The sequence below is a fragment of the Acromyrmex echinatior genome, chromosome 17 (genome assembly GCF_024713525.1).
Source record: "Acromyrmex echinatior isolate Ae372 chromosome 17, ASM2471352v2, whole genome shotgun sequence".
Lineage (NCBI taxonomy): Eukaryota > Metazoa > Arthropoda > Insecta > Hymenoptera > Formicidae > Acromyrmex > Acromyrmex echinatior.
In genome coordinates, this window is record NC_141868.1 from 4,278,635 (window position 1) to 4,302,221 (window position 23,587).

The following is a 23,587-nucleotide window of genomic DNA, read 5'->3' on the forward strand; positions in this document are numbered from 1 at the left end:
CTGATTTTATGCCATGAGGCGTTTTAATACACACTTAATGCCTAATTAACTAAATATTGAATACAAATGTTGATTAGAAAGTAGAGACGTGATTGCGCGTGTAAGTCGGCTCGGATACCGGCATCGTGTCGCGGAGTTACAATACTAGAACTATGAAAATACACTCTAAAAATTTATCTGACGACGCTAATAATTATCGCGGACATGAATAATGATCGGTATCGGCCTCGCGGAATACACAAAGTAATTCGGAGCTTTAACGTCCGAGTTCTAACTTACTGACTATCGCAGAGACTTACACGAGGTCTGCACGCGGCACGCCATGACGCCGGAGAGAGAATGGGGGAGAGTCATGGAAAGAACGACCGTATCAGCGTCGCGACGGACGCCGCCACTAACGTTCGCAGCGCCGCAACTAACGCTCGCAACGCCACAGTACTCCCCTCCTAGTGAAAACGTTAAAGAAAGAAATACTGGCTAAGATATCGCTAGAATGAGAATAACAAACATAAGAATAGGTGAAACAAACAAAAGTTGTACATATTGGCTTGCTTAGCATAATATTGCGCGAATTACATCTTAAATCTAACAGTCTTTCGCTTTGCTGCTGGACTAGGATATGTCTTTGGTTCACCTTGCACTGGAATGTCAGTTGAAGACGAAGATGCAGTGGACGGAAGAGTTTCCGAGTCTTGGATTAGTACGTACGCGGGCTTAAGTCTGTTGACATTGATGGGTTTGCCGTCGATTTCAATGGCGAAGACTTGGTCCGAGATGCGCTCTAGTACTTTATGCGGTCCGGTATATGGTTGATCCAGAGGACGTCTGTTGCCTTCAACTCTGCAGAAAACGTGCGAGCAATTATATAATTCCTTGTGGAAAAATAGCTTAGGTCTAATGTGATGAGAAGTTGGTCTAGGCCGCAACTTTTGCATAATTACGCGGAAATCTTCGACGAAGATTCGTGGGTCGCTCGGCATCTCTTCAGAGGAGAAAAATTCGCCTGGTACCTTGAGCGTAGTGCCGTACACTAATTCCGCTACCGAAGCGCCTAGATCTTCTTTGAGACAAGTTCTCAATCCTAGTAATACTATTGGCAGTGTGTCAGTCCATTGAGTTTCGCCGTGACACATTAATGCTGTTTTTAGAGAGCGATGCCATCGCTCGATGATGCCATTAGATTCCGGGTAGTATGCAGTTGTCCGACAACGTTTAGAGCCAATGAGCTTAGTTAATGTGTCGAACAGCTGCGCTTCAAATTGCGAGCCTTGATCGGCGTGATCAAGCGTGGAGCTCCGAATCTGGCTACCCAGTGAGTGAAAAACATCTTTGCTACCGTGTTTGCTGTACAATCCTGTAATGGAATAGCTTCCGGCCAACGAGTAAATCGGTCAATCATTGTTAATAAATACCTGAAACTTTTGGATAGAGGTAGAGGACCGACGATGTCGATATGTACATGCTCGAAACGAGAATCTGGTATTGGTATTTTGGAGAGTGTGGTGTGGTTATGACGATGAATTTTGGATTGTTGGCATGCTAGACAAGTGCGGGCCCACTCTTTAATGTCCTTAGACATGGAAGGCCACACAAATTTTTGTGCAATTTGCCGGTGAGTTGCTCTGCCGCTTGGATGCGACATTTGATGCACTATGTCGAAAACTCACCTTCGTAGTGGTCCAGGAATGTAAGGTCTGATCTCTTGTTCTGAAGTGTCGCAGTAAATGCTGGATGCTGTTTCCGATAAGGTAAACTTTTTGAGCTTCAAAGACGTTGATGTGGACTGCTTCAATTGCTGCAATTCATCATCCGAGGCTTGAGCTTCTGCAATCTCCTGCATATCGAAACTAGTTGGCATCACGATAGTGTCGGCGCGAGATAATGCATCTGCTACGATGTTATCGGCGTCTGAAACGTGACGTACATCAGTTGTGAATTCTGAAATGAAGAGTAGATGACGAGTTTGTCTTGGCGACATTTGATCTGACTTCTTCTTGAATGCGTAAATGAGAGGTTTATGATCCGTGATAACGTGAAAATTTCGTCCCTCTAACATATATCGAAAATGTTTGATAGCCGCGTAGATAGCTAATAGTTCTCTATCGTATGCACTATATTTAGTTTGTGTAGGCGTGAGTTTCCTTGAAAAGAAGCTGAGTGGTTGGAGAAATCCGTTGCTGTGCTGTTGCAATACCGCGCCGATTGCTTTATCTGAGGCGTCTGTTTGCAATGAGAGTGTTGCATTGCTGTCCGGAAATGCGAGCGAGGTGGCTTGAGCAAGATGTTCCTTGACTCGTCGAAAGGATTGCTTGAGCTCAGGAGTCCACTCGATTTTCGCATTGTTGTTGCGTTTACGCCCAGAAATTACTTTTAACAATGGCGCCTGTATACTTGCGATATCCTTTAAAAACCGATTGTAAAAATTGAGCATTCCCAGGAATCGACGAAGTCCTTTTTCAGTGGCTGGTTCCTGGAAATCAACAATTGCTTGAACCTTTTCGAGCAAGGGCTTGATGCCTTCGGCGCTGATCATATGTCCAAGGAAGTTGACACTCTGCTTCCTGAACACGCATTTGTTCGTATTGATCGCTATTCCATGCTGTTGCAGTCTACCGAACAGAATCTTAAGGTGCTCTTTGTGCTGAGTTTCGTCCTGCGAAGCGATTAGAATATCGTCGATATAAGTAAAGCAAAAATCGAGTCCTATGATTACCCGATCCATGAATCGTTGAAAGGTTTGAGCTGCGTTACGAAGTCCGAAGGTCATATACGGAAATTCGAAAAGCCCGAATGGTGTGATGATGGCAGTTTTCGGAATATCCGATTCGCGAACTGGAATCTGCTGATATGCGCGTACTAGATCGATCGTGGAAAATACTGTTTTACCATGAAGAAAGTGCTGTCTTGAAGAAACGGAATTGAGTAACGGTCCGGGACGGTTACCTCGTTGAGCTTGCGGTAATCCCCGCACGGACGCCAATCGCTATTCTTCTTCTTGACCAGGTGCAGTGGGCTGGCCCAAGGGCTCTTGGAAGGCCTGCATAAGCCCTGTTGAATCATATATTCGAACTCTTGCTTGGCTGCCTTAAATTTCTCCGGGCAGAGTCGTCTGGCTTTGCTTGACACCGGGGGCCCTTTTGTTTCGATGACGTGTTCTACCGCATGTGCGGCTGGCTTGTGCGTACCCGATGTTCGAGTGATCTCTGGAAACTCTCTTAGTAATTCTTTAAAAGGGCAGTCGTCGGCGAAGGCTGTCAGCTTTGGTACTGTCTTATAGACGAGCTGTGCGTTAATCTTGAAGAGCGTGTCGCCATCGATAAGCCTCTTATGCCGGATGTCAGGCAGCAAATTGTAGCGCGCCAGGAAGTCCGAGCCGATTATGCAGGTGTCCACTTCTGCGATGAAGGGCCACTGGAACACTCGGCGGAATCCGAGGTCGAGCCGGAGTAGCTTCTGCCCGTACGTCGAGATGATCGTACCATTCGCAGCGTAGAGTACCTGCTTATCTAAGTGCGCAAGGTCGCGCCTTGAGGCGGGTACGGTCGAGACGTCGGCGCCCGTGTCCACCAGGAAATTGGTGCCGGTGACACGGTCACGCACCATTAAACGGCGATTCACCGCCGCCGAACTTCCTGCCGTCGGGGATAGTTCGGCTGTTAGTTTTCCTTCTCCGTTGACGCCGTCGGCTTCCAGCTGCACGGTTGCGTACATTTGAGCGCTCTGCCGCCGAAGCGTTGGTGATACCAGCACGGCTTGCTCGTGGGCTGGGACTTGGAGCGGCTTCTACGACGCGAATTATGCGAGAGCCGCGACCTGTCGCGCGATAAATGAGCTACTAGTTTAGTTACTTGTTCAGTAAGCGTGGATATTTGTGCGTCTTTAGTGTTACTGTTCGTCGGCGCAACCGTTGCGACGGCCATGGCGCTGGGGCTAAGCACGTCCGTGATTCGGTCCGCTAATTGCGCTAGTTCCTCCAGCTCGTGCTTGCTGGACGCTAATATCGCCTGTACCTGTTGCGGCAAGCGCTGCAGCCACAACGATTTCAATACTTCTTCCGATGCGCCATTTTGCGCGAGATCCCGCATGCGGCGGAGCAATTGAGACGGGCGACGGTCGTCTAGGTCGACTTCGGTTAACAATTTGCGCAATTTTTTATCGGCGCTGTCCGCGAAGCTTCTTAATAACCTATCTTTTAGCACGGCATATCTGTCCATCGCGGGCGGATTAAGTATGATATCACTAGCTTCGGTCAAGGAATCGTCGTCGAGACATTGTATTACGTAATTATACCGCGTGTCGTCTACCGTTATGCCGGCGGTGAGGAATTGAGCTTCCATTTGCACGAACCAGAGATCTGGTTTTTTTTTCCAGAACGGTATGGACCTAATGCCGACTCGCGAAAGCGCGGGTATCTCGATAATACGCGATGGTGCGCCGCCGTCCGGATTGCGCGCCGGGGAATCGCTAGAGCCACCAGGCATGTCGGCGGTTTATTTAGATGCGCGCGTAAGGTCGAACACACGAAGTCACACACGCGCAAATAACAGCAAAAACACCGCGCGATCACGTCGGGGTCACCAGTTTGTGGCTATTGGATCGCGTGCTACGCAATATGGCGCCGGTGGTTACCAACCACGGTGAAGGACGTATGGCGGGAAAAAGTTAGGTTGAGAATGAGCGCTACGCACTGCTTCTGATTTTATGCCATGAGGCGTTTTAATACACACTTAATGCCTAATTAACTAAATATTGAATACAAATGTTGATTAGAAAGTAGAGACCTGATTGCGCGTGTAAGTCGGCTCGGATACCGCGACATCGTGTCGCGGAGTTACAATACTAGAACTATGAAAATACACTCTAAAAATTTATCTGACGACGCTAATAATTATCGCGGACATGAATAATGATCGGTATCGGCCTCGCGGAATACACAAAGTAATTCGGAGCTTTAACGTCCGAGTTCTAACTTACTGACTATCGCAGAGACTTACACGAGGTCTGCACGCGGCACGCCATGACGCCGGAGAGAGAATGAGGGAGAGTCATGGAAAGAACGACCGTATCAGCATCGCGACGGACGCATGCAGCGCCGCCACTAACGTTCGCAGTGCCGCAACTAACGCTCGCAACGCCACAACCTAGCTTCATAAACCCCGGGAAAAAATATTTTATACATAATTATATATATTGGATCATCTAAAAAGTATCCGCGGTTTTTAGATGACCCAATATATATTTAAAAAAAAAATTATATATAAATATATATGTATGTAATTATATATAATTATATATAAAACATGTTTTTCCCGGGGCGTTTCAAGAGACAGAGAGAGTTTCAAGAGTAGGATTAAGGTGAAAACATAATAAATATCAAATTTCATTATTTTTTAGTACATTTATTACACATGATTGGTGGACAATAGAAAGATTGTGAAAGTTGTGAAAGAGGATATGCTATAGATTTTAATCATAAAAAGAAACACCACTTAAACGACTGTGAATTAAAAAGATTGCAAAGGCCATCATTATTGATGATAAATAAATTTAATATCATATATCAATAAGCCAGATGAAGAACAAGAGATGAAAAATTGATGAGTAAATTTCATAATTTTTACTTTATTTTCATTTTTTCTAAATTAAATGAATAAATGGAAGATGAGTTTTGAACAGATATGTATTTTCCATTTGCATTTGTTTAACTAATATCTTACAAACATTACAAGACGATGGAAATGTACTAATAAATATACATTAGTACATATTGATACATTAATAGCTTTACATTATATTATACAATATGAATGAATTATTGTTTGTCAAATAAGCATCGAAATTTTCATCGAACATTCTAAAATTGAAGATAAATGTTGTATAGCATGTAACTATTATAATATAAGTAGATAATAAAATAAATATTTAATATTGTAGAATAAGCACCAATACTGTCGAAGTAATTCGGTTTTTTTTTTCGAAAATTAAATTGAATTTAACATGGCCCAGAAATTTTTCAGGCTCAACCGCACGGTCATAAAATTTATGCTGACATGCACTTCCTGACTTGCAACGTGTATCTTAAGAATAGATATCAAACGTTAAACAAAAGGAAGAAGAAACATGTCAATTAAATAAGTCAAGATTAACTTTTCGCATAGCCTGTAAATATGAAAATCCATACATGCTTCCTTCTCGGCGATCGCGAACGGAATCGGTGTAGTAGAGTATGAGGTTAGGTGTCAAACCATTACACCCTCTAGTATTACGTGTCTGAATTTCGTTACAGCTTTTCTAGTCAAAAATGAGTGGAATCATTTATTAGGCCGGGTTCACACCTTGACGGAAAAGCGGAAAAGCGGAAGCCAATCAGAACTCGCAATAGTAGTACGGGCGGTACATTTCGCTTGTCTGCTTTTATCTTTTCATGAGTTCTGATTGGCTTCTGCTTTTCTGCTTTCCGATCAAGATGTGAATTTGGTCTTGCGTAAATCGAGGTCAATGGGTGCATCCAGAAGCACGACCATTCACTGAGCGATCAGTGAGCTCTTGTATCTGATTGGCATATTCTATTAGATCTAAAAATATAGACCAAACAGATACAAGAACTTACTGAGCGCTCAGTAAACAGTCGTTCTTCTGAATGCATCTATTTTCTCGTTGAACAGAGAATAGGGTACATTTTTGCTATAATATATGTAACGTAACTTATAGCTTAGAGTCATCTGAACGTAATTCCTGACGCAGCCCTGTGCTCCTTATTTTTAATTGTGTTTCCGGCTTAAACTCTAGATATTCCAAAGTAGCGTAAGCAGTCTTTTACTTACTATACGTTATTAGGCAAGTAGCAAAAGGCCTGTTCTTTTTAGCTGAACTTTTGCACCACAGTTTATCTTTCTTCCTTTTCTTTTCAATAGAAAAAAAGAAGTTCAGCCAAAAAGAACAGGCCTAAAGAGTGACAAGTTATGTGCGCACAAAATAAATGAGACACCGAATTTTTTATCATCATGTTTCTTCAAATTGCACTACGTGCATGTCCAACATGGCTTGAAAATAAACTCATATTTTTGTATTTCAGGGGTATGTTTTATATATTTGTCCGTTTGCGTTTGACATCACCTTGTGTAGTTACCGTATGTACATTACTGTGTTTACTGCTATCATTAGTATCAGTAGTTTGCCTTGCATTACATTGTTGTCGATTTTTTAATTTATTTATTTTATCGCTTCTTTTATTTTACATCTAAATATTTAATCAATATTTTCAAATTTATGATTGATAAAAGTGTATCAAATAAATCATGCTTATCCATCAAAAGTTGTATGTGTATACATTTTATAAATTACTTATTTTCTTTATAATATTTCAGCAAAGAGTGCTTCTCTTCACGGCAGATCGCATAGTCTGAGTGCAACAGTAGCTCATTCCAATATGAAAATACAAATATTACCAGCCCTTCAAGATAATTATATGTATTTAGTACGTGCTTTCCTTGTACATATATTATTTTCTATAGTATATTTTTTACACAGGCAAGATACACACACACACACAGAATCTCTATAGCCATTCGATATACAATAAAATGTCATGATAAAATATTAACATATTAAATTTTTTAATCTCTTAATTTCATATTCTTATGATATAATTTTTTTGAAATTTCATAAGATTATCGATGAAGAAACACAGGAAGCTGCTATTGTAGATCCTGTCGATCCAGAAGCCGTAACTGCAGCTGTCCAACAAAATGATGTCAAATTAACAAAGGTTTTAACTACTCATCATCATTGGGATCACGCAGGAGGAAACGCCAAACTATCTAAAAGCTTCGCTGATCTCGTGATATATGGTGGAGATGACAGAATAGAAGCCATTAATCGCAAAATTATGCACAATGATACATTCAACATTGGCAATTTATCAGTCAAGTGTCTAGCAACACCTTGTCATACGCGTGGGCACATTTGTTACTATGTCACAGGAGAAGGACAACATTCTGTATTCACAGGTAAAGTTAGATATATAATAGAAGAAAATGACCAAATATATAATAATGTTTAACTCGCTTAAAAGGGGATACGCTGTTTGCTGGAGGCTGTGGGAAATTTTTCGAAGGTACCGCAGATCAAATGTACAAGGCACTCATCGAAATTCTAGGCTCTTTACCTGAAGAGACGGTAAGTTATATTTGAGTAAAATTGTAATTTAGTTCTTAAATGAATTATTTTTATAATTTGCAGAAGGTGTATTGTGGACACGAATATACTGTCAACAATCTCAAGTTTGGTTTACACGTGGAACCTGAGAATGTGGCAATACAACAAAAATTGGATCAGGTGCACATTCAACGTGCTAATAATCTTCCAACAGTGCCTAGCACTATTAAAGATGAAAAGCTGACAAATCCGTTTATGAGAGTGCACGAACCATCCGTTATGAAACACGTACGGCAAAATGATCCCATTCAGACAATGTCACATTTACGGCGTGAGAAAGATAACTTTAAAGTTTAAATTTTCGATAAAACACCTTCATTTTTATATTCAACAAATATTTATATGGAGTTGTTAATATAAATTTTAAATGTAAAAGGTAGATGACCGAAATAAATATTTTATTTTTATGTTCGTCTGTATAATGGTCTGTGTTATGGTATCCAATAACAAAATAAATGTTCAGATATCTATTCTTTTTTTTCTCATTTATCTGTCATTCATTCAACTTCAACTGAATTTTCTCACACTTTATTATCGCAGTCCTTTATCTTTACAATGTAAATTTTTCTGCATAAAAATTTCTCAGATTATCTTGATTTCTTGCTCTTGTTTTTTATATATCTATCAATGTCGATCAAATATACTTGCACACGTATTATTGATAGACGCACTTGGTGAATCAAATCAAAAATCAGATACATGGAGCTATCTATAAATATTTGTTGTAATTTTTCTTGTTTATAATTGCTATTGTACTGTTTTTACAAAATTATGATTATCCTTATTATCCTTCTTCCACAATTAATATTCATTCCTTTAATGCCAAATATTATGTTATATTTACTGGCAATTGACATGGTGCATCTTCAGTCTTCTTATTATATATTTGCATTTCAGCGACATATTTCTCTTTGGATCTTTCATACATGTCATAATATACCTGAAACAATATGTAATGAACAAGTCAAAACATAATGAAAATCAATATTCATGTAATACATAATGTTACATCTTACTTTTTTATCCTCAGAACTGAGAGATTTCCAAGTAGTTGCCAATTGTCTAGTAAGTTCTTGCTTACTAGGCTCTGGTTCTCCAGCTAAACGTTCCATCACACGAGGTCTTTGCTCTTGACAAAATTGAAAGAAAGGATTAGCAGGTCTTTTTGGTGCATTCGGATCAGCTTTCGTGCTCTTTCTTTTCGCTCCTTTTCTAGGTTTCTCTTCTTTAGCACTATGAGAGGTACCTTTTCCCCCTTTTTCTAATTTTGGAGTTGTTTGAAACACACTGTTCTCTTCAAGTACACCCATTGGAGCTTCTCGCCATCGATCTCCATGCCGATCCAATCGATCAATCAAGAATCTACGAATCAGTATCACAGATGAAAATATAAGAAAATTTTAGATATTAAACAATATAACTTATAAAACTAACTTTTTCTCTTTCCTCGTGCGTCGAAGAAGCTTCCTTACTTTCTGGATTCTGTAGACCAACCTCTCATTTTCCTATTGTTTAAAAAATACTATATAGTTTTAAAAAAACCGTCGATAATGATTTCATTCCTCAAGAGACTTAACCTGTTGTAAAACTTCACATCTATCCAACAGTAATTGATATTTCCTTTTATAAATATCAACCTCTTCCGGTTCTACGTCATATTCGGAATCATCGGACATTGTGACTTCAAAATTTACAATGAAACAAGTATACAAAAAAAATAGTTATAAAGAAAAACAATTCTTCTAGATCCCCTGCTTGGATTTCCCATAGACATACAACGACGGAATAAGGGACTCCGCACAATAAAAGGAACAGAGAACAGAGAATATGAATTTCAACCTATCAGGAATCATGTATTATGGAATACACAGTTTCTGATAGGTTGAAATTCTTATTCCTCAAAAAGGAAATTAACTCGAACATGAAACATGTGCTCGAAACATGGCTTCGGAAAACCATAGAGCTTATACTATTAGAAGGGAAATGGCCTATCCAAGCAATGGCTACGTTCAACAGAACGTTTATTTTGTTGCAAGTTTTCTTCGCGCTGATTAGATTATGCTTTTAGATCAAGAGGAATGGTTCTATTTTAGCAGAGAATTATAAAACGATTGCAATACTGTTGTGTTTTGCTGAACACAGCCAAAGAGTGGAAAGTGTGAACAAGATCTTAAAGACAGAAGATGTATGTATTTTTGTTCTGCTCAATAACTTTTCTTCTTTCTGCGCATGTGCCAAAAGAGGATAGAAGAGGAGAGAAAAATATTGTATTGAGTCATCTAAAAAGTATCCGCGGTACTTTGTCACTAGATATATGACCATCAACACACATCTAGTGACAAAAAACCGAGGATACTTTTTAGATGACCCAATATATTTCTGTCTGCTCAGTAAAGGCTTAAAAAAATAAATAAGGCATAAGAAAATCAGCCAATCAGAGTCCTTTATTTTACGGAAAGGAAGAAAATAAAGGACGTTGATTGGTTCATTTTCTTCTGCCTCATGTGTTATGCATTATACAAAAGTCTGTACTCTCTGCTTAAAAGATTATGTACGGATTTGCTGTTCATTCTGTTTATGCTCATTTCGCTTCATAGGGACGAAGGAATTCTAAGCTGCGTAATGAAAACTACGAAACGTTTGTGATTGGTTCTGCTCTCGTTCCGAGTTACGCTATAATGCTGCATGAGTTTGCACCTTTATAAAGTCCGATGTCCACGATGCTAGAAATCAATCCGAGGTCTCGGACCGATTTCTAGCATCGTGGACACAAAGCCTTTATTCAGAATCTACAATAGAGTTTTAGAGACTTAAGCCATAAGAAATGGATGAATCATAGTCAATTATTCTTCTTAAATTCGGCTGTAATTGGTCAATTTCTTACCACTTAAGGCTTAAAACATCTATTATAGATCCGGGATTAAGATTTAAACACAATAGGCACAGGCAATAGGAAATAACGATCCGTCCAATCAGAGCTTTGGTGTGTAAGTTCGATATTATATCCCAGAACTTTGATTGGACAGCTCGTTATTCCCTGTTGCCTGTGCCTATTGTGTTTAATATTCGTATTCATAGTTAGGCCTTATACAATATTTAAGGCTTCCTTAAATTTATCTTTAGATACTCTACGAATTATTTCATTGGCTGCTGAGCATTTAAAGATAAATTTAAGAAAGCCTTAAGTACAAGGACTTAAGTACTGACTATGAATATGGACATAAGTCTTTAAGATGCCATTTCATGCTGACACTATTTTGGCGTCAAAAGATGTCACGTGACCATTCTGCTTGACACTAGCGTCAAAGAAGTTAAGTTGAATAACAATTAGCGTCGTCATTGAATCTTCGTTCATCGATTCTCGAACTGGAGCATATCGATTCAAAATAAAAAATGCACTTTCATGCACGATGATTAATTTTTACAAATTTTACATCTTTTAAATTTTTATATCTTACAAATTTTACATCTTCTAAATTTTTTCTTCAATAGTATCGTACAAATCAAATGATATATCTTAAAAATACATATATTGTAATTTCAATTTTACAAAGACTGAAAGATTATAATTAGCTAAAATATGATAAAATAATAATACTAACAAATTAGAAATAATTTAGAAATATTTGTAGCATTAAATTTAATATATTTTTTAGGATGAATCTCTCAATCTCGTACAAACATGTGGATTATGTAAAATCTGCGAACAAGCAGATATCGCGAATCATGCTTGTTAAAAGATATACACAATACAAAAAATTGTATACAATACTGAACCTGATATATATTTTATCCTTTATTAGGTAAATTATCTCCTATAGCTGTTATATATTAAAAGATAGACATTTTATTATAATTATTATTTAATATATGTTTTTATTTATTACTTAATTTAATACATGTTATTATTTAATATCTTGCAGATGGAATGAAAACCGTAATAAAAAGCAGAGTGCCAAGCATAAACAAAAAACAAATATAAGCAACAACGCAATCATACAAGATAAATATAATAAATTTGATAATTATATCAAAATAATAAAAACTTTTTTTATTATAAGGCGTATAACTTTGCTTATACCGTTTTTTTTCCGAAATTCGAGGCTTTATTATAAAAAACTGGTTATACATTTATGATTCAAAGTATTGTCTATCACTGGCCACTACTTTCTTCCATCTTTCGAGCAGCATACGAATCCCGCGTCGAAAAAACTGGTCATCTTTTGAGGCGAATCCACGAATCGATCCAATTTTTTACTTCTTCATAAGACCGGAAGTGCTGGTCAGCCAAGTCGTGTGCCATTGATCGAAATAAGTGATAGTCAGAGGGAGCAACGGCGGATGGGGTAGGACTTCCCGTTTCCAAGTATGTGTTGACCACTTTCGCAACATGGAGTCGAGCATTGTCATGCTGCAAAATCACTTTATCGTGTCTCTCGTTGTATTGCGGCCGTTTGTCTTTCAATGCTCGGCTCAAACGCATCAATTGCGTTCGATACTAATCGCCTGTGATTGTTTCAGTCGGTTTTAACAGCTCATAATATACTACGCCGAGCTGGTCCCACCAAATACAGAGTATGATCTTGGAGCCGTGAATATTCGGTTTGGCCGTTGACGTGAAAGCATGGGGAACTCCCCATGATTTTCTGCGCTTGGAGTTATCGTAATGAACCCATTTTTCGTCCCCAGTCACAATGCGATGCAGAAATCCCTTCCGTCTTTGCCTTTCAAGCAGCTGTTCATAAGCAAACAAACGCCGTTCAATATCTCTCGGCTTCAACTTATACGGCATCCAATTTCCTTGCTTCTGAATCATTCCCATAACTTTGAGGCGTTTTAAAATGAATGACTTGTTGAGTCACTCCCAATGATCGTACCAATTCTTCTTGATTTTGACACGACTCTTGATCAAGTAATATCTCCAATTCTGCATCTTCGAAAACCTTCTCTCTTCCACCGCTATGCTGGTCTTCGACGTGAAAATCACCGTTCTTGAAGCATTGAAACCACTTACGACACGTTCTTTCACTAATAGCGGCTTCATCATAAATATTTGAGAACATTCGATGAGCCTCAGTCGCAGATTTCTTCATATTGAAGCAGAAAATTAAAACCTCCCGCAAATGACAAGAATTTGGTTCGTAAACTGACATTTTCAATCGAGAATAACTTTATGATGCAGACACAAATCGACTAATTTTTCTATGGGGTTATTTTCTATTATGTTGACAGATGCCCAAGTTTATTGTATGACGTCTATCATTTATTTCGATCACTTACCGCTAAAGCCATCTATACGAAAAAGGTATAAGCAAAGTTATACACCTACTATAATATTTCTAATGTATTTAAGTTTTTTATTTATACAAGGAATATCATCTGAGCACAATTTTTGTGAGAAACGAAGAAATTCAGATGAAAGCTTAAAAGTAAACTTAATCACGATTGTTAACAATGAACCAATATATTATCGATTAGTTAGTATTGTAATTGCACTAAACTAATCAATAAAGATGGCACTTATTTCGGAAATTATCATCTGTCTAAAATTTAGAATTGCTGTTGCTCGCCCCTTTTTCTTACGGATCCTGGTACCAAGCAATTGTGTTAATTGCTAGGCCTTGCAGCGGCGATATTAGATAACTTTCTAGTTTCAGATAAATTGAATAAGCAATCTGTCTCTGTACGAAGTACTAGAATTTATCTCTGTTTAATTGACTTAGATGTGTGATGATGGTCATATATCTAGTGACAAAGTACCGCGGATACTTTTTAGATGACCCAATATTAAGATTATTATTATACTATGAAGTTTTGTTCCTCTCTTGTTATCTTGTTTATTAATTAATTAATATTCCCAGCAAACGATATTATTTTTAGATTGAAAGGCATAGATATGCTCCATGCAATTCCCATAAATGAATAAAAATGCATTCAGAATTGAAAAGCATTCATTTTAACATTCGTGAATCAATATTTTTGAAAATCTGAATCCATTTCAATTCATTTCAATCCATTCTTGTTTGCTGGGCAGTCACGAGAGCCTTTTTAGAATTATAAATTTTCACTATCACTACGCAACATAAAAATTACAAAAAATTATGGCTAGAAGTAGCAAATGCTTTAAATGGGAAAATTACAGCCGGAAAATTACAAATGAAGCTAAAACAAAATTTAAAAGCTTATATGATACCGACGAATAATTACATCAGAAACTAGCGCCAGTGAACCAGGGGATCGATTCTATATCTTGAAACGAGGTGAAAATTACAAAAATGAATGAATTTACTAGAATATTGATAATTTCATTGGTCAATTGTAAATTTGCTAGCAAACGAGAATGGATTAAAATGTAATAAATTTTTTAAATGCGTACTTTAAATCCATGAAAATGAATTGAATGGATTGAAATGGATTGGATCCAAGCTGACTTTAGTTTAATATTCGAAAAAAAAAACATTCATATTTAAGGATTACAAATTTTATTCCTAAGACATTTATAATAATTATACCTGAAATTAACTACTTTAAATTGTGTGATAACTAAAAAACGCACCTTAGTAGGATTCGAACCTGAAATCTCTGGATTACGAGTCTTCTACATTACTCGCTACACCCTCCCTCCTCCACTTCTTCAATCGGTAAATGTGTTATTCATTCTCTGTTTCAATTACAATCAGCTAAACCAGTGCATAAAATTATATAGATATAATAAAAATATTATAATTTAACAGATATAATAAAATATATAATTTACATTACTACTATGAGACAACATTGGGTAAGTGTTGGATAATCTAATATCGCTTGGCCGATGTCACGCGCCGTGATTAGTCTAATATTCGGGCTATGTTCGACTTGGTTTGCGAGTGTTCACATCGATCATTCATTTTACTTCTAATCAAAGAGAAAGAACATAGCTCAATTATTTTTATATTACAACTATTTTGTAATATGCAATATTGTTTGTAATTGTAATATTAATTTCAAAAATGACAAATGAATATATCATTATTTTATCCTAATATCTCCCTCATTATAGGCATGACCTTCAATGATTATCAATAACACGTTTGCTGGTATTCATCGCGGAATGACGTATCTTTCGAGTGATCTTATCTCTTTTAAAATATAGCAGCTCGGTAAAAAAATTCTTGTACATAATTATACATAAACGGTTATACATGACTAATTTATACATAGTTTATTTGTAACGGTTATAAATTGTATACAACCGTTTATGCATAATAATGTATAAACAATTTTTTATCGGGGTGCTATATTTTAAAAGAGATAAGATCACTCAAAAGACACGTCATTCCACGATGAATATTATACCAGCAAACGTGTTATTGGTAGACATTGAAGGTCATACCTATATTGAGAAAGATGGCCACAAATATTCATTTGTTATATTTTTGAAATTAATATTATAAATACAAACAATATTGCATATTACAACATAAATATTACAAAAATAAATATTTCGATTTTGCTACAAAAATTGAAACTTAAAAGGTTTTAAATTAGAACAAATCTCCAAACTTTAAAGACAGGAAATTATTTGAGAATAATTGATCACACAATTATCTGCAATTTTACCTGCAATTATACATTTACAAAAAGAACAGTACCATTATGCCTGATAAAAAGTATAATAATATCAATTTGTAGATTATTAATAATTATAATTTTTAAATAAAAAATTAAATGTTAAAAAAATATGTATTACAAATTTTGCTCTGAAAGCTTTAAGTGACTACAGAAATGAAAAAGATTAAGTTAGTTTTATTGACTTGTTATTTTATATTTTGAACGCGTTAGATTCTGCAAGAATCATTCTACAAGAAATTCTAGAACAATAACTTTGTTCAGCATTCAAATACTTTTTAAAATATTATAATACATATTCCGAAGATTTATATTATATATGTATACGGAATATGTCCACATTTAATTTTATAATGAATTATGTAAATTTTTACATAATTTTGTATAGAGATGTTTTTATATATGAAATGTTATTACAAATGAAAAACAAATTTTTAACCGGAGACTATAAATAGACAAAAATCTAATTAAGTAAAAAATTGCAATTTTTACTTGTATAGCAATAACAAGTAGAAAAAACTTTTTTTATAATTTTTTATAATTTTATAATTAAATAATTTTTTTATGATTTAAAAATTTTATTCTTAAACATTACAAAATTATAGAAACATATTTATGCAAATACCACTATTAATAATAATATACAAAAAGAGAATAAGCATGTATAGAAATATGTGTGTGACAATGTGCGCGCGCGTGTGTGTCTCACAATCAGAGATGTTATAAATGGTTGATTACAAGACGAATGATTCTAATATATATTAAGCTGCTTTATTCATTTTTTTTACAATTTTCATAAAGAGTTTTGTATCTTTTTTGTAAAAATCAATCAAAGAAAAATTTATCTTGTGCTTGTATGTATTGATAAATGCATGGACGGAGCGAAAGAAAAGATCTATTACTCAATTTATAATTACTTTCAACACTGTTGTAGTTATTACGGTTGAACACAGCAGCCATGAACCAAACCGATACCGGACAAATCATGAATCTTCTCAGCAATGTCATTTGCTTCGATCAATTAATACCTGAATTACATATGGATCATATGCCTTTTACGGTAATCCTTTATTTCGTGAAAGTATTCGTGTACCGCAATAATTAAAGCACTTTGATCATACTCTTGAAAAAAGTTACTTAAATTTATTAATCTCTTTTGTAGATTCTTGATAAGTATAAATTTTAATAATTGTAATATAATTCATAGAAAACCAATTAGATTATATATGCATAAGTAGTTAATACAGTGGCGGTTCTAACCCAGGTCCTCTGAGGGGGACGCGGGGCGCGGGGAATACTCATAGGCGCGGGGGAGTAGGCGCGGGGAGTACTGATAGGCGCGGGGAAGGGAGGGGAGGCGCGGGAAGTCTCGGCACTATCGGTGTTTACTGATATGATGAGTCCCAGCGCTATCAGTGTTTACTGATATGATAATACGTATCGCCATGTTGTGGTGTCACGTATTATTGGGACCGCCGCCACCCAACACCCCATCGCCGCAGGCATCAGTGCCACCACTGTCGCCATGTGGACCCCGCGTCCACCCTAAAGTGCGTTTCGAACTGTTGAATAAAAAAAATGCGTTGCGCCATCACCCCAACACCCCACCCCAACATTTACTCTAAAAAATGCGTCCACTATAACGTGGACTTTTGTCTAGAAGATCGGTGGCACATCATCGATGTATCGGCTGCTACACAAAATGCCTTCAATGAGGGATAGATGATGATGAAATCATACTGCATTCTTACAATTCTTTTTTTCAAGAAAGTCAGAAACGTTGATAATGATATTTATCTAGGAAGATCCGTGAGATCGGGTGACACGACGCGATGCGTTAAGAGAGAGAAACTGATAACGATATTTTTTGTAAGAAGAGATCGGTGACACGTCGCCGATGCTGCAACCCAATAGGGAGGGTAGACAAAGGGACAAAGAAGTCGCAAATAGAATATATAATGGGGCATAAGCGCGCGGCATCTCAGTTGACGTTTTTAAAAATTACCGAATCGCAATAAGTGTAATGCGAAAAGTATGGCTGATATCATACAAACGTTGAGGACGTGGATTATGTAAATGCAAACAAGTTATTTGAAGCATTGGAAATAGAATTTGAGGACATAACGGACGATGTAGAGTTCGAGAATATCGGTAACATTGAGGAGAGAATCGACGTAGCAGAATATATTAGAAATGTGGATGAGGAACAGTTCGCGAAAATTAGAGACGAAGTGTTTGATGAAGTGGAAGTAGACTTTGAGAATATAATGAACCAAGAGTCATCCGACGAAGAAATACTATCCGACGATAGTGGATGTGCTAGTGATATGAGCGAGTATGAAATGGATCGCGTAGAAAAATTCGTGTCGTCTCCAGAAATTCGTACATTGAATGCTCGTACTAAGCATTGTGTAATCCACAATTATTATACAATGGGTGGTTCTTTAACCGTATGCACATCATGCATGATTCGTATAGCTGACATTAACGATGGAGGAATGTATCATGTCAGGGTGCATGAGACCGGTTCTTTCGGTAGGCTAAACGGCAGGTCGTGCACAAATTGCAGATTACCTTTGTAACATGTTGTACATTATATTCTCGTGCAGCATATGTCCACTTTGCACACATTAAAAAAAAACATGGAAAACTACGAGCGAGTGGAACGCGAACTGCTGGAACAGTGCAACCAGGTCGCTACTCTGACGGAGTGTTTCTCATGGCTGCAACAGTGCGACGAATATATCAAGCAGCTCGAAGAACTTTGTCGTGCCAAGCGTCCGCGCCTCACCATTGGATACAGACAATCCGCGGTGGCGAGGATCGCACGACTCGCGGGTGCAAAGTTGGAATTGGAGCGACGTTTCGTGCACATTGGTGGCGAGTACGCGAGTGGCGAATACGCGAGTGGCAACGAACGATCTCTTGTCTGGCGAGAGATCGATGCCGCGTTTGAGAGCCGTATATTGGCAGGTGCGGTGATAAATTCTAATCACATCGAGCCGCGGCAGTTTTTAGAAGACGTTGGCGATGTAGTGCTCGAGCGAGTGCGAGACGCTGTAGAAAGACACGGCAGTGTAAAAGTGAAAACCGCGTTCAATGGCGAGTTTGCGACGAAGGATAAACGTGCTAATAAGAGCATAATTACAAAGAACAGCGAGATATTGCACCGATATGCGCGAGTGGTACGAGCGACACGTCGTCGAGCCTATCCTAGCATCGCTCGAAGAATTCCAGGAACGCGACAGCGGGTGGGCATTATCGCGAATCCTCAATTTGATAGTGAATGTGAATAAGCATAATCCAATGCACGCGGGATGTCACATCGAAGTGCCACGAGAAATAGCGACGAAATGAGCGGTGGTCAGTGTTTATTCGACGGACAATGCATGTTTCGCGTGGTCGGTGGTCGCCGCTCTGTACCCCGCAGAAAGACATGTAAATCGGGAATCATCATACACCGCATTACACCGCATTACATCGCAGTATTAAATCTTGCGGGTATCGAATTTTCAATGACATTAAAAGACATTCCGAAATTCGAACGGTTGAACGCGGTATTGATCAACGTCTACAGCATCGAAAATAGACAGGTCTTTCCTCTGCGGCTCACCAATGACAAGAAGGAGAAGCATGTCAATCTCCTGTACCTACAACATTCACGCAACGACAACATTAGGCACTTTGCGTGGATAAAAAATCTATCCCGCCTTGTAAGATCACAAATTACTGGGAACGAGAGTAGGAAATATTTTTGTGATCGATAAGTATAATAAAAAAAATAGTCAATAAGAAACAGTAAAAAAGAAATAGAAAAAATTTCTTTATTATTTATAGGTGCCTTCGTTACTTCAGTTCGTGCGAAAAATTGCAATCGCACGAAGTGAACTGCCAGAAGATCAACAACTGCGCCATCCGACTGCTGAGCGAGACAACAGGTAGCTCGAATTCGACAACTATAACAATCGACAACAAGTGCCGTTCATCATCTACGCCGATCTGGAATGCGTCTTACGCAAGACGAAATCCGACAAGGAAGATGTATCGTCGTACGCGTATCAACAGCATGAAAAACGAAACGCGTTTAGCATAGGCTACTACGTGCGATGTGCATACGATGACGCATTATCGTCGCGACTTCCGTCGCGATGAAGACTGTATAGCGTGGTTCGCACGACAACTCAACGATTTGACGCATCGCGTGAAAAATATCATATCCACCAAAGTGCCCATGGAAACGTTATCTAAACAGCAATGGGAGGCATATCGTAGCGCGACGCGTTGTCACATCTGCGAGAAACCGTTTACGCCGGACGACATGCGGGTTCGCGATCATTGTCATCTCACCGGTAAATATCGTGGTCCAGCGCATTCGAATTGTAATTTAAATTATAAAAATTTGTTTTATATTCCAGTCGTATTTCACAATTTATCAGGCTATGACGCTCATTTTATAATTAAGGAAATTGCTACCGCGTACGATGGACACGTAGATATACTACCGATAACTAAAGAAAAATATATTTCATTCATAAACATGTCGATAGCACCAAAGACACAAATGAAAAGAATTTTCAGAAAAATTGCATAAAATTAAGATTCATTGATTCTTTCAAATTTTTAAATGCAAGCCTTGATAAATTGGCATCGTATCTCGACAAAGATAAATTAAAAATTGTACGTTCCGAATTTCCGACATTATCAGATGAAGAATTTGAATTACTCACACGAAAAGGTGTCTTTCCGTACGAGTACATTGATTGCGTCGAAAAATTGCAGGACACGCGCTTACTACCGCGCGAATTATTTTTCAGTTCGTTGACAGGCGATACAGTATCCGAGAGCGATTACGCTTACGTCGCGAGCATCTGGAAGCGATTTCTTCCACGAAAGCCGGGGAGACGTTTTGTAAATTGGGAAAAATATGTTTTTGTTTTTATAGAATTTTCGAAAAATTTTCCCCAATAGTGGCATCGCGAGTTTTCGTCTCCCCGGGGCTTATTATACATTGCCGGTTTTCACGTGGGGCGCCATGGGACAAAAACCCCGATCTAAAACGATTTTTTCCCCCGGGCAGGGGAAAGGGGTTTTGGGTTTATTTGAAACGCGGATACCCCGGCGGGGGCCCCAGTCAATGCTCCGCAGGGTACGGGGGCAGCTAACAGATATGTATTCTTTTGATCCATCGGGAAAGGGGTCGTAATTTGATGTATACGGGGGAATAAATTTTACGGATAGCGATGTTTTCAAATTACCAAAACCGGGAAATTTCGGTGGGTCGAAGGGGCCGCTTGGGGGAAAAAAAAATTTTTTTACCGGGGGCGCGATCGCTCCGGACACCTAACCCATTAGGGGGGGGGGGGGGGCGCGGGTTTTCGCAGATTTGACACGAGGGGTTATCCGGCAGAACCCCCTACGATATGCCTCTCGCGAACAAAAAAGTACTCGGCCCATGGGTGGGGGAATTAAAAGGTATATTAATGGGCGGGTTTTGTGGGTTAGAGCTAAAATGTAAAACCGGTAAGGGGGGTGGGGAAAAAGGATATTAAAAGGGGGGAAAAAGTAAAGAAAGACAGGGAGCGCGAACGAAACGTTTGCCCATTTTAAAAACCCCCGTTTTAACGAAAATTTTAAAACTCGCCCTTTTTTAAAACGTGTATACGATCAAATTACAAGAAAGGGGTTTAACGGTATCCCAACGGGGAAAATCGCTTTTGAGTCCATACCGACCCAAAAGATACGTTTGTTCCCCGGAAATCGACGGAGGGTTTTTAAACCCTGGGGGCCCTTGGCGGTACCTTTGTATAAAATATATTTTGTTTATTTTTATATGGATTTGGGTATTATTTTTTTACCCTTTTTTTTCATTTAACAAGCAATTTTTTTTTTTTTTATATTTTTTACCAATTTTTTTTATGTATTAAGGGTTTTGTTATTTCAATAAACATACCTGTTTTTAACATTTAATACGCTTTTAAAACAATTTAAAACCCCCACTTACTTTATGTGGCCCCATTTTTTATTAATCCAAACAAGAAAGATGAGTGGGTGAAAGGGGGAATAAAAAAAACGTTTTTATTTACATTTTTTTATATACTTTTTGATTATATTTTTTATTTAATATATTATCGCAATTTTACGCGGGTGCAATTATCTTGCGATACTAGCTGTACGAACAGATTAAAAAAAAAAAAAATACAAATGTACTCGATGAAGACAGGCAAACACATCGTACGAAAAACGAAGAGAACTGCAAAACTGTAAGTTTTAACATTCTATACACAAAAGAAAAAAGTTTTTTAACATTATGTATATACACAGCATCGCAAAATGCGTTTATTGGGCAGACGTTACGATCTGACGACTACGGGCTACAAATTTTTGGAAATTGGAATCAATCGGTCCGAGTTACGTGGAGATCGCCCTGGGAGATCATCGTGGACATAAACTGCTGCTGTCTCTCGAAACGTGGAAGGGTCTCTACGAGCAACGATGGAATGTTTACAAGATGCTGCGAAATACAAAGACAATTTTATAAGTGTTGGACCGCTAACTGTCAGCGTTTGCATGCTGAACGATGCTACGCTCGTATGTCTCAATTCTTCGTCCGTACGCATGATGATGACCGAAACGACGCTACGACATATGTTTGAGTTTGACGAATGTATCGATGTAATGTTCGAACGATTAATCCGACTCGTCCATACGATTGTCAAGTATACGCGATTCTCTAACATCGCGTCCAAAAACGCTATACGCGATAATGATATCTTTAACAAACATCAGCTCGTCGATTGCGAGCTATTGGCTTTAGTTTTTAATATGTAAAAAAGAAATATAAGTTAAAAAATTCACGTGGTTATCAATTTAAAAAACAAGATACAAAAAGAGCATAAAGAACCACACCACAGGTTATAATTTGTGATATTTACTTATTATTATATTAATTAAAACATTAAACGTTTCGGCCACAATCTGGCCATCTTCAGTAATACAATAGTCTTCATAAACCGCAAAAATACATTTAGTTGAAATTAAATTCAACAGTCCGTTGTTACAATAAAATTAACATGTTCTTTTTAGTGTGAAGATGTTTCGTACAAAATGTTATAACGCCCATAGTCATATCAAGAAGTGTAAAACAAGAATTTCCAGATTCTGATTAAATTAAAATTATATGTCATTAATTTCTCCTAGTCGAATATAAAGAAATATAATCGTTACCTGTTTCACAGCCAAAAAACTGAGCGAAGAATATCAAGTGACAATTTTTCACAATAAGACTTTTTCCGTGACATTATGTGTTGTTGTTTGTTATATCGCGTATTATATCACTATTTATACGCCTGAGTCAAACAAATTAGAAATTTCTAGAGTTATTATTGAAAAGAAAGAGAAATCCTACTTAAGAAAAGGAAAATAAATATCTGGCAGACTTTCCGTGTCACTGTTGAATTTAATTTCAACTAAATGTATTTTTGCGGTTTATGAAGACTATTGTATTACTGAAGATGGCCAGATTGTGGCCGAAACGTTTAATGTTTTAATTAATATAATAATAAATAAATATCACAAATTATAACCTGTGGTGTGGTTCTTTATGCTCTTTTTGTAAAAAAGAAATGATGTAATAATATGTGAATAAAAAAATTTTTTTTGTTCATATCATTTCATATATTATATATATGTACTTTCTTTACTTCCCATCCGTCTATCCATCCCATCTCATCCCATCCATTCATCCTATATATCTCGACGC

General features: G+C 37.6%; 4 protein-coding genes and 2 pseudogenes across 8 annotated transcripts; 3 read left to right on the forward strand and 3 right to left on the reverse strand.

The window, feature by feature from the left end:
• LOC147906847 (uncharacterized) lies at nucleotides 1-5,036 on the reverse strand. Of its 2 annotated transcripts, none has more exons than XM_087415084.1 (2): nucleotides 4,995-5,036; nucleotides 1-1,908 (listed from the first exon to the last, which is right to left on the reverse strand). In XM_087415084.1, exon 2 carries the CDS (start codon nucleotides 1,131-1,133, stop codon nucleotides 573-575), a length of 561 nt encoding a protein of 186 aa, XP_087271210.1. In that variant the 5' UTR covers nucleotides 1,134-1,908; nucleotides 4,995-5,036; the 3' UTR covers nucleotides 1-572. The 2 variants fall into 2 exon arrangements, with proteins under 2 accessions (XP_087271210.1, XP_087271211.1); XM_087415085.1 differs by having other exon boundaries at nucleotides 4,995-5,030.
• Nucleotides 3,657-5,005, reverse strand: LOC147906848 (uncharacterized). The gene has a single exon (XM_087415083.1). It carries the CDS (start codon nucleotides 4,479-4,481, stop codon nucleotides 3,657-3,659), a length of 825 nt encoding a protein of 274 aa, XP_087271209.1. The 5' UTR covers nucleotides 4,482-5,005.
• A 1,645-nt stretch (nucleotides 5,037-6,681) lies between the features above and the next one.
• On the forward strand, nucleotides 6,682-8,687 carry LOC105151700 (hydroxyacylglutathione hydrolase, mitochondrial). 4 transcript variants are annotated; one of them, XM_087415065.1, is made up of 6 exons: nucleotides 6,682-6,804; nucleotides 7,076-7,130; nucleotides 7,368-7,477; nucleotides 7,670-8,009; nucleotides 8,075-8,178; nucleotides 8,242-8,687. In XM_087415065.1, exons 3-6 carry the CDS (start codon nucleotides 7,430-7,432, stop codon nucleotides 8,512-8,514), a joined length of 765 nt encoding a protein of 254 aa, XP_087271191.1. In that variant the 5' UTR covers nucleotides 6,682-6,804; nucleotides 7,076-7,130; nucleotides 7,368-7,429; the 3' UTR covers nucleotides 8,515-8,687. The 4 variants fall into 4 exon arrangements, with proteins under 4 accessions (XP_087271191.1, XP_087271190.1, XP_011063845.1 ...); XM_087415064.1 differs by having other exon boundaries at nucleotides 6,704-6,837; XM_011065543.2 differs by lacking the exon at nucleotides 6,682-6,804 and having other exon boundaries at nucleotides 6,844-7,130.
• Nucleotides 8,595-10,173, reverse strand: LOC105151699 (uncharacterized). The gene is made up of 4 exons (XM_011065541.2): nucleotides 9,795-10,173; nucleotides 9,652-9,722; nucleotides 9,234-9,579; nucleotides 8,595-9,157 (listed from the first exon to the last, which is right to left on the reverse strand). Exons 1-4 carry the CDS (start codon nucleotides 9,891-9,893, stop codon nucleotides 9,047-9,049), a joined length of 627 nt encoding a protein of 208 aa, XP_011063843.1. The 5' UTR covers nucleotides 9,894-10,173; the 3' UTR covers nucleotides 8,595-9,046.
• A 4,810-nt stretch (nucleotides 10,174-14,983) lies between these two features.
• LOC147906849 (ATP-binding cassette sub-family C member 4-like) overlaps nucleotides 14,984-23,587 on the forward strand; it is an 86,617-nt pseudogene continuing 78,013 nt past the window's right edge.
• On the forward strand, nucleotides 17,071-19,770 carry LOC147906850 (uncharacterized; annotated as a pseudogene).

Excerpts from the sequence above, each read along its gene's own strand:
- LOC147906848 (XM_087415083.1), bottom strand. The coding sequence starts at position 4,481 with ATGCCTGGTGGCTCTAGCGATTCCCCGGCGCGCAATCCGGACGGCGGC.
- LOC147906847 (XM_087415084.1), bottom strand. The coding sequence starts at position 1,133 with ATGTGTCACGGCGAAACTCAATGGACTGACACACTGCCAATAGTATTA.
- LOC105151700 (XM_011065542.2), top strand. The coding sequence starts at position 7,005 with ATGTTTCTTCAAATTGCACTACGTGCATGTCCAACATGGCTTGAAAAT. Across the intron at positions 7,078-7,367 it reads CATATTTTTGTATTTCAGGG|CAAAGAGTGCTTCTCTTCAC; the intron begins GTATGTTTTATA and ends ATAATATTTCAG. Across the intron at positions 8,179-8,241 it reads GCTCTTTACCTGAAGAGACG|AAGGTGTATTGTGGACACGA; the intron begins GTAAGTTATATT and ends TATAATTTGCAG.
- LOC105151699 (XM_011065541.2), bottom strand. The coding sequence starts at position 9,893 with ATGTCCGATGATTCCGAATATGACGTAGAACCGGAAGAGGTTGATATT. Across the intron at positions 9,723-9,794 it reads GATGTGAAGTTTTACAACAG|GAAAATGAGAGGTTGGTCTA; the intron begins GTTAAGTCTCTT and ends TTTAAACAATAG. Across the intron at positions 9,580-9,651 it reads CGCACGAGGAAAGAGAAAAA|ATTCTTGATTGATCGATTGG; the intron begins GTTAGTTTTATA and ends ACTGATTCGTAG.